The 21,129-nt window shown below is 43.6% G+C and overlaps 1 protein-coding gene across 1 annotated transcript; it reads right to left on the reverse strand.

Annotated features, from left to right (window-relative positions):
• Nucleotides 1-1,668: 1,668 nt before the first annotated feature.
• Nucleotides 1,669-20,524, reverse strand: LOC125481383 (spectrin beta chain, non-erythrocytic 1-like; the record flags this gene model as incomplete). Its single annotated transcript, XM_048592860.1, has 6 exons — nucleotides 20,340-20,524; nucleotides 13,502-13,618; nucleotides 3,049-3,216; nucleotides 2,689-2,805; nucleotides 1,962-2,119; nucleotides 1,669-1,750 (listed from the first exon to the last, which is right to left on the reverse strand). Coding segments are annotated over exons 2-6 (636 nt in total), but the record flags the coding sequence as incomplete, so codon positions are not given.
• Nucleotides 20,525-21,129: the final 605 nt, after the last annotated feature.

Raw genomic sequence — 21,129 nt, forward strand, 5'->3', positions numbered from 1 at the left:
CCAAGAAGGGAGGGAGGCAAATAGAAGAAAACTATAGGTCAGTTAACTTAAAATCTGTAGTTGGAAAAATGCTGGAGTCTATTATTAAGGAAGAAATAGTAGGAGATTTAGAAAAGCTCAACACAATCAAACAGACTCAACATGGTTTTGTCAAGAGAAAATCATGTTTGAAAAATTTGCTTGAGTTGTTTAAAGATAATAAAAAGTCAAGATGATAAGAGGGAACCAATAAAAGGAATGTATTTGGATTTTCAGCTGGCATTTGATGGGGTGCTACATAAAAGATGATTGCACAGTCTAGGAGATCACAGTGTTGGGGATGATGTATTAATATAGGTTGAAGAATGGTTAACACAGAATCAGAGAGTCAGGATTAATGCGCTTATTTCAAGTTGGAAGAATGTAACTAATGAAGTGCCACAAGAATCTGTCCTAGTGATTTATATTAACATATTTTTAATGTATATTAATTTTATAGTGATGACTTGGTGAAAGGGACGGAATTTGTTGTCGGTATAAAATTAGATAGGAGGGCATGCTGTGATGCGGAGAGTCAAGAATATGTTGAGCACTTCCCAGTCCTTGGCAGTTACCTCTTTCAAAAGGCCACCACTGACAGAGAGTCCACTCCTGGATCACTTGCACCATCTCAGTGTTGTACAAACTACAGATGGACATCATCTTAAATTTTTTTAATATATGATTTCTGTTATCAATATAGGCATGGGAGTACGGCGACTTAAATACATTTCACAATATTTTTTTAAAAGACAAGTGACAATATATTCTATTCTGTTCCCTCACATTCTTCAGATTCAATGGGACGACACTGAACAAACATCTGACATCTGTGGATGGTGGAAATCTGAAACTAACACATAAATTGCTGGAGAAACTCCGCAGATCTGGCACTTTGTATCTTTCTGGAAACCAGCTCCAGAAGAATCATACAATCTCTTCAGTGTGGAAGCAGGCCATTCGGCCCATAGCATCCACACTGGCCCTCCGAAAGGCACTGCACCCAGATCCACCCCCACTACCCTATCCCTGTAACCCCACATTTCCCACGGCTAATTCACCTAGCCTGCACATCCCTGGACACTATGGACAGTTTAGCATGGACAATCCACTTAACCTGCACATCCTTGGACTGTGGAAGGAAACCCACGCAGACACACAGGGAAAATGTTCAAACTCCACACAGAGAGTCGCCTGAGGCTAGAATCAAACCGGGTCGCTGGCGCTGAGAGACAGCAATGCTAACCACTGAGCTACCGTATATGAGCATTCAGGCAAAACTCCTGTAAAGCCAACTACGACCCCAGTGGTCAGGAAGCGTTGATTTCTCACCAGTCAGGCAGCCAGTGTTATAGGAAGGAGTATCCCCATTTCTAGAACCTCAGAGAGCGGAGTGAAGCTGAGCTCAATTACAGGAAGAGATAGTAAGAACTGCAGATGCTGGAGTCAGAGATAACACAGTGAACACTTCTGAAGGGTCCCGAGCCGAAACGTCAGCTTTCCTGCTCCTCTGATGCTGCCTGGCCTGCTGTGTTCCTCCAGCTCCACACTGTGTCATCTCAGTTACAGGAAGTTGGCTGCCCTTCAGATGCCACACCATAGCATCGGTAAGCTACTGTAGCCAAACCACCCCCCTCCTTCCCCACTTGCCTCAACCAGCACATGATGTCTCTCACGGAGGTCACTGGTAATGAGAAGGAGCAAGAAGCCGAGCGGCTTCTTCCCCTTCTCCCTGAGATAACATTGAGACAAGCTGTTTATGCACACAGTCCCCACGCTCCCCAATTCACCAATGCACATGAAGGCCAAGTGGGGCTTCATACACTGTCCCAATGGCCCAAAAGGAGGTGACCTCTCACACTTCTCTGTTGAATGTTTTCCCCCTAGGAGTGGTAGTTCAACATTCCTTCCAGCCTGAACAACTGAACAAAGGCTGTGTTTACCTGTGAGCGTGAATTAGTGCATTGAAAGCCAATCCATCCTTCCAGCTGGAGGAGAAGTCCTGGACATCAACGTTCTCGTATCCAGCTGTCTTGCGCTGGCACCAGATCAGCAGAGCCTCCTTGGCAGAACGTTTGGCACTGCTGCTATCAGACTCATCCTGGCACAGCAGAGAAAGTTGGTAAGTAAAGAACAGACTAAGAAGCAGCCCAACACCTCCCAGGGCATCAATCAGTGAATCCAACCCAGTCTCAAGGAGGTGGGAGTGAGCACGCCGCAGACAGCGGTGTTAACCTTGCAGCAAACTCCACACCACCAGCTCTCACTGCAACCCCAGCTCCAACTGCACTGGCTTTACTTTGTACAGCTCATAGAGGAAATCCTATCGCAACGGTGCCCATGTAACATAAAATTACATCAATTGTACAGCGCAAAAATTGGCTATTTGGTGCGAAATGTCTATGCTCGCTCCAAACAAGCCTCCTTTTTGTATCACCGTATGAGCAGATGCTACCATTCTTTTCTATTTAACCAACTTTGCCTTGAATGTATCAATGCTGTTTGCTTCAGCTACTGCAGCTTGTACATATACATACCATTTCTAAGATGAGCAATTCCTTGTTAGTTCTTCCTGGGATTTAGCTTATAGTTAAATGTGTGTATGTATATGTATATGCAGCTTATATATGGCCAGCAGGACATTCACAGCAGGAAGAACGAGTGTCTTACCTCTTCCAGAGTGATGGAGGCAATCTGAAAGCGCAGGATAATCATCCATATCAGACCCAGGATTAGGGTGCGGTCACCATCCACAATATTTTCAGGACCAATCAGCTCCACATTTATCTGACAACACAAAAAAGAAGCAACAGACCAAGTTTAAAAACCACATTTCAGGGACCGAGAGACTGTGCACACCCAGTATCTCAGGGACGTTGTGTACAGCCAGCATCCTAAGATTTGGGATGGCTGGTTTGAAGGGGATGAAGTGTCAACCATTCCGGGCAGGAGGTTTGCTTGAGAGCTAACAATCATGCTCCTCCCGGTTCACATGCCATGCTGTACAGCGAAGGTACAAAGTATTGTTACCTTGGTTTTCAGGAAGGCAATGGCCCTGCTGTTGTTCTCCAGATAGTGGACTCTCATCCTGCCTCTGTTTGGTCTGTTGAGCTTCTCTCCAGAGATGGTCTCCAGTAGGGCAATCAGGGCAACACCATCTTTCAGTTCAGTGAATATATCAGTAAGGAAAATCCGCACCTATCAAACACAGAGCTGAACAATGTCAGACGTCTGAAAAAAAAAGGAGAAAACTCAAGCTCTTCATCCCACTCAATCAAACTCTTGTATAATCCTCCCACCATGAACTCAATGCACTCATTTCATCTCCCATGTAGACTCTTATTAGTATCAAACTTCCTTTCACAAAAAAAAAGTTGCTTGCTCAAATAATAATTTTAAAATCAGAAATTAATTAATTATTGGCCCCAAGAATGTGAAGCAATGGGGCGCCATGACTTAGGGCAAAGATCAGCACTGATCTTGTTCAATGTTTGAACATGCGCAAAGGCTTGAATGGCCCACTCCTGTTTCTGTGTTGCTCTCCTCTTATGGGACTTACCTACCCAGCAGGCCCATGTACAACCAGCTCGAGTGTACCGAACATTTAACCTCCTCCAACCATCTCTATCTCGAGGGGTTGCACAGCCTTGCTCCGTTCCTATGTTTGATTTGAGCAGAAACACGTTACCATTCTTTAGCGTTTCCAAGCGTTGTTAAGAAACCTACCTTCCCAACATGAAGAGCAAACTTTTCTTGCCTTAGGGGTCAATCACACTCGAGGCAGAGCTTGGCACAGCTTAAGCTTGTGAAGGGATATCACTAAAGGTGAATTGGTGAAAGACACAAGGCTGAATGGTGTCTTTCTGCGCTGCATCATTCTGTTAACTTAATGGCACAGAAAGACTGTGCAGATGCCTGCAACTTATGAAGAACCTGCTATTTACTCAGTGATTATCTCACAGAGTTGAGATGGAAGACTGACTGTCTTCAGTAGTAAATCTAGCCTGCAGTTTCTGTTAATGGGGTAGGCTAGAAGATTAATCAAGAACAGGAACCTGGAGTACAGCGGTTTTCAGATCTCATTGCCAAGTCTACATTGGAGATTGGCTCGGACATGAGCTGCAACATCAGGTGTATCAAGTGGGAACCTAAAATGTCTTAAAAGGAGGCAAGAAACTGAAAAGTTTTTCATCTTGCCCACATCAGAACTAGGGCAGATGAAAGAAATTTGCGAAAAGGGACATCATTGTAGATATTTTCTCATCAACCTGTTCAGAAATCTTATTACATTCCTCTGGAGCAGGTGGAACTCAAACCCAGTGTAAAAGAATTACAAGATGTTGACAGGGTTGGAGGGTTTGAGCTACAGGGAGAGGCTGAATAGGCTGGGGCTATTTTCCCTGGAGCATCAAAGGCTGGGGAGTGACCTTTTGATGTTTATAAAATCAAGAGGGGCACAGATAGGGGTGAACAAACAGGATCCAAAACTAGAGGGCATAAGTTTAAGGTGAGAGGAGAAAGATATAAAAGGGACCTAAGGGGCAACTTTTTCACACAGATGGTGGTGCGTGTATGGAATGAGCTGCCAGAGGAAATGGTGGAGGCTGGTACAATTACAGCATTTAAAAATGCATCTGGAGTACATGATTTGGAAGGGTTTAGAGGGACATGAGCCAAATGCTGGCAAATGGATCAATTTAGGATATCTGGTTGGCATGGACAAGATGTACTGAAGAGTCTGTCCATGCTGTACATCTCTATTACTCCTAGTTCAGAGGTTGGGCCATCAGCACTGTACCCCAGGAATGCCATTGTATATAGCATGAGGAGAGGGTGCTGATTGGATGCAGCAGAAACTGGCTGTCCCCGTGATCCTTTCTTTTTAATGGCAAAGGTACAAACTCCTTCTGCCCAAATAAAACTAAGTCCTTAGTATTTATAGATGGAGCATATGCAAATGCATCACACTGTCAGCCTGGCTGATCATCTTGAATGAGTTTCTGGTGTAGCTATTTGCGCAGTCCGAATTATTTAATGATTTCCGACAGCAGAATCACTTCAAATGGTGTATATACTTCTCTCAGCTTCAGCATGGGTTGTTTGAGCATGACTCGCGCAGCAAAGATCAACGGGATGACACGTGGGAACCACCCCGAGCTCAAAGGGTTAAACTGATATACCTCCAATTCCAAAATTTGACAAGCTGATAATCAGTGGTTTGTAACAAGTGTGGTTTGTGCCCGAGATAACTGGACAGCAAGCATCACGAGCCCCTTGCAAATGGCACATCATGCAGCACAATCTATCATAAAATGTGCAAGTTAATCAGTATCATCCTCTTGACCACAGCTTGGATACAGATAGCAAGCTGTAGATTTGTAATACCAACAGGTGGAGTTGCAGAGCTTAGCATCAGCTACATTATCAGCTACAAAGTCCCGGGGATGTCAACTCTTACTAAGCTTCCCGAACTTACTCATCAGCTATTTTCTTTCAGCGTTTGGGAGCAGCTCGAAGGATAAAGATGACTCACACCAGCCAACTTTGAAGCTCAGGCCAGAAAGACGAAAAAAAAATAGACTTGGAATGAAATGTTCATTTTCAGGTTGGCAGCCTGCAACTTGTACGATGCTGTAAGGATCACAGCATGGGTCTCAGCTATTTACAATTTCTATCAGTGGTTTAATATCAGGAGACTGAGTGCAATAGTCTAGCTAATGATGCAGTTAGGTGGGAAAGTAAACTGTAAGGAGATGCAAAGGATATGAACAAGTGAAGTAAAATGGGCAAGAAAGTGATGGATGAGGTGGGAACACATGCAAGGTTATCCACTTTGGTGGGAAGAATGGAAAAGCAGAACAGTTTTGAAAGGGTGAAAGATCGGAGTATATTGATAGTCAAAAGGATTAACATGTCCTTGGACATAAATCAGAGAACACTGACAAGCAAGTATGTAAGCAATTACAAAGGCAATTGGAATGGCAGCCTTTATTACAGGGGAGAGGTTGGACAATATGAGTAAGGAAGTGTTCCTGTAATTAAATAGAGGTTTTGCTAAGAGCAGACCTGGAGTAAGCATCTTAATAGTGCAGCACTTCTTCGTATGGCACTGCAGCATCTGTCTAAAGTCAGTGTTTTTACAGCATGGAAAGAGGCCAAGTATGCCCACACCAGTGATCAAACATCCACCTTTTCTCATCCTATTTTCTAGCACCTGGCCTTAGACTCATACAGTGTGGTGTTTCAACTGTTCAAGTCTCTGACATGGGGCTTGAACTCACAGCTTTCTGACTCAGAGTCAGGGAGACACAATGAACACTACGAAGAAACAAATGCTCTGGATGCCTTATGAGTCCATGAGTTCCAAATCTAACATTCACTAAGATAGTGTTTTTAAATATTAACTGCTGCTATCTTGATTTCAAATTGGCATCTGAACAATGTCCCTCACAGAACTACAGGATCCAGACTTCCTCTCTTCAGATGCACCCTTCATCATTATGAAACCACATACTTTTCTGTCATATTGTTTTATCAAATACAGTTGCTGCTGATTTCATGCTTTATTTGGATATAAAACTGAGACTTATCATTGCTTGGTGACACATTTACAAAGCCGCTGGACTATTTCATCTATAGATCCACGTCACTACATAACACCTGAAACATTCAATGGGGACTGAACTTGCTCTCTGACGTACACACTCTGTAGGCCCCAGTGACTAATCTGAACTTGTCCTTTGACTTTCCCTTTCAAATCAGTCAGGATCATTCAGCCCTTCAAGCCTGCTCCTCCATTCAGTAAGATCATTGCTGATCTGATTGTAACCTCAAATCACATTCCTGTCCACCCCACTTGCTGAACAAGAATTTATCAGTCTTGGACTTAAAAATATTCAAAGGCTCTGCTTCCATCACCTCTTCAGGGAGAGAATTGTAAAGATTCACCACTCTCAGAGAAAATAATTCACCTAATCTCAGTTTTAAACAGGCAGCACATGAACTTTTAAAAATAGTGACCCCTAGCTTTAGCTTCTCCTAAAAAAGAAGCATCCTTTCCACCTCTAAGACCTGTCAAGACTTTATGTTTCAATCAAGTCACCTTCAGACCTTTGAAACTCCAGGCCTAGCCTGTCCAAAGGACAACCTGCCTATTCCAGGTATTAGTCTAGAAAACCTTCTCTGAACTGCTTCCAATACATTTACATCCTTCATTAAATAAGGAGTGATACTGTACACAGTACTTCAGATGCAGTTTTACCAATGCCCTGCTTGAACTGAAGCATGACCTCCCTACCTCTGTATTCAATTTGGCTCATACTCCATTAGTTTTCCTAATTCTTCACTTTAGCTGTATGTTCACCACTTACAAGGAACAATGTACCTGAACGCCTAGGTCTCTCTGTTAGACAATACTCCCCAGCTGCCTACCATTAGTTGTAAAAGTCCTGCCCTGGTTTGTCTTACCAAAGCGCACACCTTGCATTTATCTAAATTAAACTTCATCTGCCACCCCTCAGCCCATCGGCCCAGCTGATCAACATCCATTTTTTTTCCCCTGTCCATTTCACCACCAATTTTGGTGTTATCCACAAACTCACCAACCATGCTTCCTATATTCTCGTCCAAATTGTTTATACAAATGACAAAAAAAAAAGCTGCTGTATCCAATTTTGCCTTATCCCGTAGACATCCATCTTAAGATGCCTTGTCTTGCACTTTTTTGATGGCTGCCTAAAGTGAAAATGCTCATCTATTTCAACAATCTGCCCTGTTACTTCATCAAAGTGCTCAACTAGGTGAGCTTGATTAGTTCCTGCCTCTCCAAGTGCAGATTAATTCTATCCCTCAGAAATGCTTCCAATAGTTCCCCACCACTGAAGCTAGACAAGTTGGCTGGTAGTTTCCCGCTTTCTCCCTCCTCGAATAACATTGCATGCTACAACCTGACAAAGACCAATTTGCACCTGATCTCTGCTTTATGTTCGCCAGCCAATTTTCTATCTACACCGATATGTTATCCCAACACCATGAGCTTTTACTTTCCACAATAACTTTTGATGTACACTTTATCAAATCCATTCTAAGTACAGTACATCGAATGGTTCCCCTTTATCCATAGCACTTTACCTCCTCAAAGAACTCCTATTTGGGTTTGTCCCAAATCAAGAGAGTTTTGGGCAATTAAAACCGTTATCATCATTAGTCATCTCATTAGCCATTTTGTTTAAGACCCTAAGATGAAGTCCATCTGGATCCAAGCACTTGTCAGCCCACAGTTCTGATAATTTACTCTGTACCACTTCTCTGGTGGTTGTAGTTTTCCTGAGGTCCTCACTCATTTCCTTCCATTTTCTGATTTATTGCTGCTTCTGGAACATTACTTGTATTCTCTATAGTGAAGAGTGATGCAAAATCCTTCTTCAATTCATCTGCCATCCCCTTATTTTCCATATTTACTTCTTCAATCTTACTTTCTTTAGGAACAACATTCACTTTGTTAACTCTTTTCTTTAAATATTTAAGAAACTCTTATTATGCTTTTAGAATTCTGGCCAGCTTTCTCTCCCACTCTTAATTTTACCCCTTTATTCTTTTTTTGATTATTCTTTGCAGTTTTTTACATTCTGTTCAATCATCTGACCCGCCACCTGTCTTTGAACAGTTAGATGCTTTTTCTTTAAGTCTGATATAGTGCTTAACATTTCTCATTAACCATGGACAGTGTCTGCCCGTTGGAATTTTTCTTGCTTGGTGAAATATAGCTGTACATTCTGAAATATCATTTCAAATGTCTGTCACTGCATTCTACACTGACCTAAGCTTTAACCTAATTTGTCAATTCATTTTAGCCAGCTCCGCTTTCATGCCCTCTCTCTATTCCTCTGTCTCTCTCTCAAATCGAATGTAAAATTTAATCATGTTATGATCAGTGCTACCTACATTGCTTTCACATGAGATCATTGATTAATCTTATCTCATTGTACAATCCTAGGTTTGCTCTCTGGTTGGATCCAGAACATTCTCAGACACTATCTTGACACCATTCCATTGGCTCATCTGAGCTACCTTTGCCCTTCAGACTTTTCCAGTCAATACACAAAATATCCCATGATAAATGCATGCTTTCTGACAAGCTCTCAAGTGTCTTCCTATATGCCCCACCCCATCGTATACCTACTGTTAACAGGCCTATACCCGACATCCACAATGACTTCTTGTATTTAATATTTCTCACTTCTGTCTAAACTGTTTCCACATTTTGATGTTTTTTTGGACTTAGATCACCCCTCTCAATCATGTAAATACTATCATTAAATTACAAAGCCACCTCTCCACTTTTTTCTATGTACCTCTCCTTCCTAAATCTCCATTACCTTTCAAAACTCAGGTCCCAATCCAAGTCATCTTGTGGCAATGTCTCCAAATGGCTACTAGATTGTACTTATTTATTTCTATTTGCATTCTCAGTTCATCTATTTTATTTCAAACACCACAAGTCCTCTACTTTTATCTTTTTACTGTCTTTGTGAATTTTCAACTTTTTCTGATTGTGAATTCTCACATTCTTACCCTCTATCTCTTCCTGTCATGTCTGTTTATCATTACCCATATTAACATCTTTCTTTGAGCTTGGACTCTACTCTTTGATTTTCCAAATCTTCTCAGATTTTATCCTTTGCCCCAGTGACTAGACTGAACCTGTCAAATAAAAAAATCAAAGGTGCTGGAATTCAGAAACAAAACCAGAAATTGCTAGACAAACTCAGGAAGTCAGACAGCATCTGTAGAGACAGAAAGCAGAGTTAACATTTTGTGTCCAGTGACCCTTCTTCAGAATTGACTGTAGTTAGGAAAAGGTTGATGGATATGCTTAAGATGGTTGGGGGGATGGGGTGCATACTCAATGGGAGAATAACGGATGGACAGACAAAGGAATGGGTCATTATCAGCCTGGGAGCTGATAATGGGTTGTTTCTGGTATCAGCCAACATGACGACAAGGCCTGGTGTGTGAGAGGTGCTCAGGACCAAAAATGATTGAGCATTACAACAAGGCTCAGACATAGATGTTGGAACATGGTGGTATGTTGAAATGGCAGGTAATTAGAAGCTTGGGCCCATTTTTGCGGACAGAACATAGGTGTTCTGCATAGCGGTCCCCTAGTCTGTGTTTCATCTCCCAAATGCAGTGAATACAGTAGACCAGATTGAGTGAAGTGCAGGTAAATCACCGCTTCACCTGGAAGCTGTGTCTGGGGCCTTGGAAAGTGAGGAAAGAGGAAGTAAAAAAGCAAGTGATACATCTCCTTCAATGGCACAGGAAGGTGCCGTGCAGGTGTGTGGCGGTGCTGGGAGTGAAGGAGGAGTGGACCACAGTGTCCTAGGGAGGGAACGGTCCCTGACTAGGGAGGGGAGAGGAATACGTGTCTGGTGATGGAATCCCACTGGAGGTGGCAGAAATGGTGGCTAATGATCCTGTGGATATGGATGCTGGTGGGATGGTAGGTGAGGACAATGGGGACCCTATCACTGTTTGGAAGGGAAGATGTGCGGGAGATGGGTCAGAGAAGGCTGAGGGACCTGTCAATCACGATGCTGGGAATCCTTGGTTAGGTAAGAAAGTGGACATTTTGGAGGCCCCCTCGTTGAAGCTGGCATCATCAGAACAGATAATATGGGGATGGAGGAATTGGAAGAACGGATAGAATCTTCACAGGAAGCAGGGTGTGAGGATGTATAGTCAAAGGTAACTGTGGGAATCAATGAATTTGTAGTGAATATTGATGGTCAGAAATTGAAAGAGAGTTGTCAAGGAAAGAAACGGAGGAGTCAGAGACACAGCAGGTGAAGGTGGGAGCAGGGTGGAAATTAGAAGCAAAATTGACAAATTTTTCCAATTAGATTGAACCAATCCTCTGAGCCATTCTCTCTACTGGACCCAGTGACTAGATTGAACCTGTCCTCTGACCCACGCTAGCCATTGAACCCAGTGGCTAGACTGAATCGCAGTGAGTAGCCTTGGTATCTTGAATGTCTCCTCAGAACCGATCTCCTTAACTAGCCTGGTGCGTTGACAGTGTATGCTCTCTGCCACTTTCCTAAAACTGCACTCAGCATTCCAACCACGGACTAACTAATGTTTAGCACCATTCCTTTACTTCTGATCTGTGTGCCTCTAATCATAAAACCTAAATAACCAGGAGCCTTTGTTGTGGTTTTTTGTACATCTCCATACTGCTAAATGCTGGATTTAATCCAGCTGGAACAACACGATGCTCTGCTGTTAGCATGTTGCCCTTTAAGCAGTGTTATCCAACACCCCTGAGCAAAGCTTCACAAGGTGGGAAGAAGAGAGTGAACTCTTCTCCCTCTATTCCATCCACTTACAAGGCCAAGATCAGATATTCCCATAAGGGAATTCCCTTAAGGGGTTAACTTGCAAACTTCCATCACACACCAACACAAAACAATAGAACGCTACAAATGGCAGACTGTCATAATCTGGCCCCTGGACCTGCTACATCAAATCCCCAAATCACCCGTAACAATAATAAAAACAAATTATTGCAGATCTGAAATAAGAAATGAAGTGCTGGACAAACTCAGCAGCTCAGGCAGCACTGGTAGAGCGAGATACAGAGCTTAAGTTCTGAAACATTAACTTTCTTTCTCTCTCTACAGATGCTGTCAGGTCTGCCGAGTTTCTCCAGCACTTTCTGTTTTTATCCCACTGCATCCCAGTGTGAAACACTGTCATCCTGGCAACACCTCCACCCCTCAAGCTTGGCACATCAAGTACAGTGGGAGACGATGGCCTAGTTGTATTATCGCTGGACTGTTAAACCAGAGACCCAGGTAATGTTCTGGGGACCCGGGTTCAAAATCTGCCATGGCTGATGGTAGAATTTTGAATTCAATAAAAATCTGGAATTAAGGAGTCAAATGATGACCATGAATCCAGATTGTCAGGAAAAACCCATCTGGTTCACTAATGCCCTTCAGGGAAGGAGACTGCCTCCTTACCTGGTCTGGCCTACATGTGACTCCAGACCCATAGCAATGTGGCTGGCTCTGAATTAAGGATGGGCAATAAATGCTGGCCCAGTCAGTGACATGAATGAATAAAAATAAACCATGTTCAGACATGCTGAATTAAATCCATCCACCTCTCCAGTTTCATTCACACACACACACACACACACACACACACACCGAGCCCTGCCTTCCTGCCAGCCCAATCCCCTACAAGCAGTGGGTTTGCTGCTCCTTCAGGATTTAGTATGAGTAAGATAAACAAAAGCTGCAGTAGTACATTCAACTTGTTAAGCCTGTTCTTCCACTTCTCATTTACACCTTCCCACACTCTCGCGATATCCCTCAATTCCCTGAGAAATCATAGATCCATTGAACTCAGCTTTGAATATACTGAATGACTGAGCATGCACAGCTCTCTGGGTTAGTGAATTCCAAAGATTTACAAACAATGCAGCCAAAATTCTCGCCTCTATTCCAAATGGGCTGACCCCTGATCTTGAAACTATGACTTCAAGTGCTGGACTCTACAGCATGAGGTGGACAAACAACCTCTCAGTGTCAACTCCATTAAACCTTCTAAATGCTTTCAATTTCATTCTTGCAAATGTCAAATATTATGAACCCAGTGTCTCCTCATCCCAGGAATTACTCGAGGGAAACTATCGTATTCTCTGCAAAGGAAGCCTATCACTCGTTCGATGAGAATGTGGGCATAGTGCGCAAGATGTAACAGAGGGAGAAGATAAATGATAATCTTCAAGATCAATGATAATCTTCAAGATCTGCAATGTTTTTGCCAGCACGGTGGCTCAGTGGTTAGCACTGCTGCCTCACAGCGTCAGGGACCCGGGTTGGATTCCACCCTCGGGCAACTGTCTGTGCGGAGTTTGCATGTTCTCCCCATGTCTGCGTGGGTTTCCTCCGGGTGCTGCGGTTTCCTCCCACAGTCCAAAGATATGCAGGTTACGTGGATTGTCCATGCCAAATTGCCCATAGTGTCCAGGGTTGTGCGGGCTAGGTGGGTTATACATGGGAAATGCAGGGTTACAGGGATAAGGAAGGGGGTTGTGTCGGGGTGGGATGCTCTTCGGAGGGTCGGTGTGGACCCGGTGGGCTGAATGGCCTGTTTCCACACCGTGAGTTCTATGGATCTACAAAATGGGCTAGCTGGTCCTGATTCTTCTTAATATCTTACTAATTTCCAAACCGCACACAGTACTCTAGGTGCGGTCTCACCAAAGCACTATACAACCATAGCACGATTTCTTTATTCTTATGTTGCAATCCCTAGGTAACGGAGGTTAACATGCCACTTGATTTCTCAAATGCATTGTTAACTTTCTCTGACTTACGTAAAAGGACAGCCAAATTCCCCAATTTCCAATACAGCAGTCTTTCACCATCAAAAACTCCAGATCTAATGGACCCCAGGACTTACTGCTCACCTGGTTATTTGACAGAATCTGGTTTATCCAGTTGGTGAAGGTTTTTTTCTGTACCATCATCCGCTGCTGCTGGAGCTCCTTGATGCGGTGTTTCGCGAACTCCTCGTCCATTCTGACCTGCGGGTGGGACGGAGACACGACACATTGAAGGGGCAGTGACATTGCAGATGATCAGCACAGACAGAACACATCAGCACAGCACTGTGCCCGACAGTGTACGAAGCTTCAGAGCTTACTGGTCTTTGAATACACAGTATTCATTGTGACTCCTCTATATGGTAACCTTCAAGTGAGGGGAGGAGGAAGAGGAGGAGGAACCAGTAACGAGAAGAGTAACAGCTTTTGTTTGTGTTTAATTCAAATCCCTGTTTATCTTAATATATCAGTAATGTGCAAGGGTTTCACAAGACATAACTACAACCATTCAGGGATAGGTAGGAGTTCAATATGATGGCTCAGTGGTTAGCACTGTGGCCTCACAGTGCCAGGGACCCGGGTTCGATTACACCCTCGGGCGACTGTCTGTGTGGAGTTTGCACATTCTCCCCGAGTCTGCGTGGGTTTCCTCTGGGTGCTCCGGTTTCCTCCCACAGTCCATGGTTTGTAGGTTAGGTGGATTGGCCATGCTAAATTGCCCATAGTGTCCAGGGATGTGCGGGCTAGGTGGGTTAGCCACGGAAAGTCCAGGGTTGCAGGGATAGGGTAGGGGGTGTGGGATACTCTCCAGAGAGTCGGTGTGGACTTGTTGGGCTAAATGGCCTGTTTCCATACTGTAGGGATTCTATGATCAACTGTTGTCATGATTCTGGCATACCGACCCTTTCATCACCATGGCTTAGAATTCATGTAAGTAAGTGCCTCCAAACCTTAAACAAAGAAGAATGCTATATCGCTGATGGCAGATGTGCCAGCTATTGAAACAATAGCCTATTGGGTCAATGGGTTGAAGAGTGGCAGATGGAGTTTAATTTGGATGAATGCAAGGCATTTTGGTAAAACAACCAACGGCAGGACTTATACAATTAAAGATAGGGCTTTGGGTAAAGTTTTAGAACAGAGAGGCCTAGAGGTTCATGTACATACGCCTTTGAAGAGTCACAGGAAGAGAGGGTGGTTAAGAAGGCGTTTATCACACTTGCCCTCATTGCTTAGCTCTATAAGTGTAAGAATTGGAACATTATGTTGTACAGGAGACTGGTGAGGCCTCTTCTGAAGTACTGTGTCCAGTTCTGGGCACGCTGTTAAAGGAAAGGTATCATTAAACTGGAGAGGGGTTCAGAAGAGCTTTACAAGGATGTTGCTGGGAATGGAGGGTTTGAGTTATACAGAGTGGCTAGATAGGCTGGGACTTTTTCACTGGAGCGTATCATGAGGGGTACAGATAAGGTGAATGGAAGGTGTGTTTTCCCTAGGGTGGGGGATTTCAAGACTAGGAGGCATATTTTTAAAGTGAGAAGAGAAAGATTTAAAAAAGACATGAGGGGTATTTTTTTTCACACAGAGTAATTCACGTTGTGAATGAACCTGTAGAGGAAGTGGTTGATCCGGGTACAGTTACAACGTTTGAAAGACAGTTGGATAAGTACATGAATAGGAAAGGTTTAGAGGGGTATGGGCCAAGGGCAGGCAGATGAGACTAGTTTAGTTTAGGATTATGGTCCAAATAGACTGGTTGGACTAAAGGGTCTGTTTCCGTGCTCTATATCTCTATGACTCTATGACTAAAGATCCAGTTCCCCATTCTGCTTACCACAGCACTGCAAACGTCTCCTGTTCAAGTAATCACACCTTTCAAAGCTAATCAAAATGTGTTTCCAACACAAAATCTAGGTGTTGTCTTTCAGATTTTAGCAACCTACTGCATTACCTGGAGCGCTCCGAATTACTTCACCTCCCCCATAAATGGTACAGCAGCTAGCTTGAAGCCACGTTTGGTGTTAGTCTTCATATGAGAAGACAGACAGCTGTGATTTAGCAGGTTATTGAATCAGAAAGATCAGAAAACCAAAACCTGACCCAGTTCTGACTTCTCATTGACATAAAAACTTTCAATAAGGATTTGTTTGGCAGAACTCAGAGCTTAAGGCCCAGAGTGATTTGAGTGCTATCTTTAGTCAAGGAACATGCAGGCTGTCTGATCAAACAAAGCAAAAGATGAACCTAAAAGGACTGAATGCCAACACTGGTGGTGGCTGTTGTCTAAGGGTGTGAGGGTCTGCAAGGGTTAATATTGAGGAAAGCCCTAAGCGTCACCCACTATGACAATGTCACATAAACTTAGCATCTCGAAAGAGTGAGAACCAACATCTGACCCTCCTCAAAGTTTCTGTGACAATGTCTATCATATCATTGTAACCTGTAACTAGCTGCAGTGAATTACTTGCTGTTAACTACAAGAGTCTCCTCTAGTTAGACCATTAAGTGCTTCTCATCAACCACAGTAGAACAATTGGCCCTCTCTGTCTCTTTCTCTCTATACACTTAAAGGGTATGGTGATAGCAAATCAACGCCATGGTTGAGATGCAGACTAAGTTCACCTGCTAATATAACAGTGATGAGCCACTTGCTTGAACCACTGCAGTCCATGAGGTACAGGTATACCTACAGTGCTGTTAGGTAGGTAGATGTAAAGTAAGGGGGATATAGTTTCAAGTTGGGATGATGTGTCCTTGGAGGGGAACATATGGATTGCTAGTATCCACGTCTGTCACTGGGTTTAACTCCCAGACCGGGAGCTCATCTCGTGGAGGCATTGGCCTAGTAGTATTATTGCTAGACCTAATAATCCGGAGAGCTAGGTAATGTTCTGGGGATCAGTGCTCAAATCCAAACACATCAGATGGTGAAGACTGAATTCAAAACAAAAACATCTAGAATTAAGAGTCTAATGATAACCATGAAAACATGGCCGATTATCAGGAAAAACCCATCTGGTTTACTAATATCCTTTAGGGAAGGAAACTGCCATTCTTACCTGGTCTGGTCTACATGTAGTGTGGTTGACTCTTGATGGCCAATGAATGCTGACCTAGTCAACGATGCCCACATCCCACAAATGAATGTATAAAATTGTGTCTTCTGTCCTTCACAGTAGTACAGGTCATGGATTTGAAGGGTACTCTCTGAAAGTCTTTGACAAATTTCTGCAGTGCATCTTGTAGATCGCACACACTGCTGTTCTGGACTTTGGTGTGGGAGGGAGAGGATGCTTGTGGATGTGGTGCCAATCAATGTGCTGCTTTGTCCTTGATGGTGGTGAGATTCTCGACTGTTACTAAAGCTGCACCCATCCACTCCTGATTTAAGCCTTTGGGCAAATTTTGGGAAATCAGTGCTTGAGTTATTGGCCACAAAAATTCCCAGACTCTAGCCTGCTCTTGTAGCCACTGTACTTATATGGCTAGTCCAGTTCAGTTTCTGGTCAATAGTAACCTCAGGGGTGGCATGGTGGTTCGGTGGTTAGCACTGCTGCCTCACAGTGCCAGCGACCTGGGTTCGATTCCACCCTTGGGTGATTGTCTGTGTGGAGTTTGCACATTCTCCCAGTGTCTGCGTGGGTTTCCTCCGGGTGCTCCGGTTTCCTCCCACAGTCACAAAGATGTGCAGGGCTAGGTGGATTGTCCATGCAGAACTACCCATAGTGTTCAGGGATGTGTAGATTAGGTGGGTTATGGGGGATGGGTCTGGGTGGGATGCTGTGAGAGTTGATGAGGACTTGTTGGGCCGAAGGGCATGTTTCCACACTGCAGGGATTCTATGATTTATGATGATCTATGATGTTGGCAGTAGAGGATTCAGCACTTCAGTATCTGAGGAGTTGCGAATGGTACTGAATATTGTTCGCCAATGGTTACTCAGTTCTCACCTTATGATGGATGGAAGGTCATTGATGAAGCAGGTGAAGACAGTTGGGCCTAGGATGCTACCCTGAGGAACTCCTGCAGAGATGCCCTGGAGCTGAGATGACTGACCAAAAAACAACCATGACCATGTTTCTATGTGCCAGGTATGACTCTAATCACCGGAGTGTTTGGCCTCTGATACCCATTGATTCCAGTTTTGCTAGGGCTCCTTGATGCCACACGATGTCAAGGCTGCATTTGACCAAAAGAGCTGTCACTTTCGCCTCACCTCTGGAATTCAGCTCTTTTCTCCATGTTTGAACCAAGGCTGTCATGAGGTCAGGAGCCGAGTGGCCCTGGCAGAACCCAAACTGGGCTTCACTGAGCAGGCTATTGCTGTATTAGCTTTTTGAGACACTCCATCACTTTGTTGACAATTGAGAGTGGCCCGGAGGGACAGTAATTGTCAGGATTGGATCTTTCTAGCTCCTTCATGACCAGAATTTTGGCAATTCCCCACATTGCCGGTTCAAAGGCAGATTCCTAGATGTCATGATATAGCTTGGATAAGGGGTGCTCTTACATCTGCATCACAGGTCTTCAGTGTTTTGGTATGAGGTTTAGGGTAAAGAGTGGTGGGTGGGAGGTGGATGGAAGGGGCACAGATTGCCATGAGTTGGAACTAGGTCAGTGTAGTGGACAAAAACTGTGGCTATGGGCATGGGTGGAAACATGGACTGGTTCAAAATTGGCATGGACTATAAACTGGGGCCACAGGGATGGGTTGACAGCAGGAATTGGCAGGTCACAGTGGCCTGGAATATGATGGACTGGCCTGTTTTAGGCATTAACTTTCCAGATGGACAGAGAAGGTTGCCTGGTTCTGACTTTCTACCACCAGCAAATCATCGATCATAGGAAGGATATGATTAAGCTGGACAGGTTTCAGAAGAGATTTACTAGGATGTTGCCGGGAATGGAGGACTTAAGTAATGAGGAGAGGCTGGATAGGCTGGGACTTTTTCCACTGGAACATAGGAGGTTGAGGGGTGACCTTATGGAGGTTTATAAAATCATGAGGGGTATAGATAAAGTGAATGGCAGGTGTCATGGCAGGGTGGGGGAATTCAAGACTAGAGGGCATATTTTTAAGATGAGAGGAGAACGATTTAAAAAAAGACATGAGGGCAATTTTATAAACAGCTTGGTTCGTGTGTGGACCGAAGTTCCAGAGGAAGTGGTGCATGTGGGCACAATTACAACACTATAAACATTTGGATAAGTACACAAATACGAAGTATTTGGAGGGATATGGGCCAAACGCAGGAAGGTGGGACTAGTTTAGTTTGGAATTATGATTGGTATGGACTGGTTAGACCAAAGGGTCTGTTTCCATGCTGTATGACTCTATCAGAAGCCACTCATCTCCTCTCCAACATGAGTAGAGTCACTAGCTGGTAAATACACCACCAACTAGAGTCAGTTTGACTCCTTGCTGCTCAGAGAACAAGGAGAGCATGAAACACAGTGTCACAGAACATGACCATATACTTCCATCCCCATTGTGCCAGAATGACAAGGACGAATAATATTGACAATTAGGGGGGGGGGGGGGGGGGGAGACTAAAATTTTCCAGGATATGATGCATTTGAGCTTTAGGATATTTCAATGTATAGGTTTTTTTTTCCCCAACATCAAATAATGAATTCATTCATTTGTGTGTGCTCCTTTCTGTAAAACACATATTCAGTGAGTCCTGGCAGCCCTGTATTACTGTTTTGAATGAATTACCTATTCCCAGTCTAAGATATGTTGATATAATTATTAACCCAGAAAGCTTCAGCTCTTGTTAATTAATTCATTCACTTTATAGCATATGGATCACTTATGTTTCTAAACATTCCTTTGCAGATTTACATGACAAGAATCTTAAAAGATTGAAGGATGGCAAATCATGAATTACTTGCTGTGATACTGTGCCTTTCACAAACGAGGGCACCCCCAAAGTATTTTACAACCAATGAAGTACAGAGTGCTGTCAATGTTGTAGGATAAGAACTGCAGGAGCTAAACTGCTTACATCTAGCTCCAACTGCATAACAAACTACAATAATCAAAGAGGCTGTTTTAATAATATTGCTTGAGGATACGTATGATTCAGAACATGGGGATAATTTCCCTGCTCTTCCTCAAAATGTACCATTTTACATTTGACTGAAGGTGCCAACCGGACCTCTATCTAGTATTTAATCCAAATTAAGGTGCAGCATTCCCTCAGTGTTCCACTCAGCATGGATCTTGTTTATAGGTGTCTCGGAAGCAAGACCTGACTATACAACCTTCTGACTAGGGGCAAGGCAGAGAGCGTTACCCATTGAGCTAATAAATCAAATCAAGTTGTCATAGTCTTACCCGACCATAGGCTGCTCTCTCATTAACAAGAGAGAGAGAGAAAGATGACTGGTGGTGATTTAACCTGAGGGCCACCACACCTCAGGCAAGGTGAGAAGTTGAGAAGGAGAGTCCTTCATGGTAATCTCAGCTTGTGCTGGGATTGAACCCATGCTGTTGGCATCATACTGCTTCACAAACCAACCATCCAGCCAACTGAGCTAAACCAAACCCCCTTCAGCTGATAAATATAGGAGGTGACACAGGTATAACTCAGCATTGGGCCACCACTGACGGATTCATCCTAATTGTCAGTCAAGCATTCCTACCATTCAGCATTCGAAAGTCACTTAAAATTCAACAAGATTCTGGGCCAGGCCAATCACACCCTAGGATCCAAGGTTCCTTCTTACTTTCAGAAAATTGCTCCCGTTCAAAGCGTCCGGAACACAATCTTTACGCTCTGCATTTGAATTTGATTTATTTTAGTTTATTTAGGCTTATGCATCTATTTTAAAGCTGCAAAAATTGACCAATAACAATTTCAAGTCAACTGAAGCAAGTGCAAAAGTTTCAGATGTACATATTCCCGTGGCTCCTTACCTGTTGTTGCAGAATTCTCCGACAATGATGATCAATGTTGCCAAATCTCAGTGTTTAGGAATAAACTGGACCAGCTATCCGTCACGTACAAAGATTTAGGTCACGCTGCTTCCTTCATCTACTTCAGTCCCTGAGATGACTTTCTTTTTCCTCCTGTGACCTTTGATAACTCAAAGGCATTTATGGTTCTCCTCCTTGCCAAGCACCTGACCCATGGCACGGTTAAAGGCCAGAGAAATCAGATCTGAAATGGCAGAGAAATAAGTGTACTGAGAGAGGGAGGGAGGGAGCGACACTCCCTAAACAAGAGGGCAAAGACTAAGTCTCAGAAATTACTCAAATAATTAACCTCAATTTCATCTCTCAACCCGACAATATCACAGTTCATCTGCACGCAATAGTCATTTGGCCCAGGTTTACCACTTAACTCCCTGTAATGCATTGTTTCCGCTCTCGAAATTTAGAAGTGTAGACAGGAAAGTCAATTCCGGCCAGGGGAGAGGTGAGCAATGGGAGGGAGATTCAAACAACCTGCATTTATATAGCACCTTTAGCAATTGTGAAGCATCCCGTAGCACACCAAAGGTTGGTTATCAAAGAAAAATTTGTATCTAACCAAAGGAGGGATTAGGACAAGCAACCAAATGTTTAGTCACAGAGGTAGAGGTAAACAATGCCTTAAACCTATCCATCACTCATGTTTTAGGAAATGAATTCTAAAGGGAGGGCCTAGACAGTTAAAGAAAGAGTTGTGAATGGGGTGGTGAAGGAAGTTGTAGGAGGATGGCGA

This window comes from Rhincodon typus, unplaced genomic scaffold (genome assembly GCF_021869965.1).
Source record: "Rhincodon typus isolate 14 unplaced genomic scaffold, sRhiTyp1.1 hic_rhity00001937, whole genome shotgun sequence".
NCBI lineage: Eukaryota > Metazoa > Chordata > Chondrichthyes > Orectolobiformes > Rhincodontidae > Rhincodon > Rhincodon typus.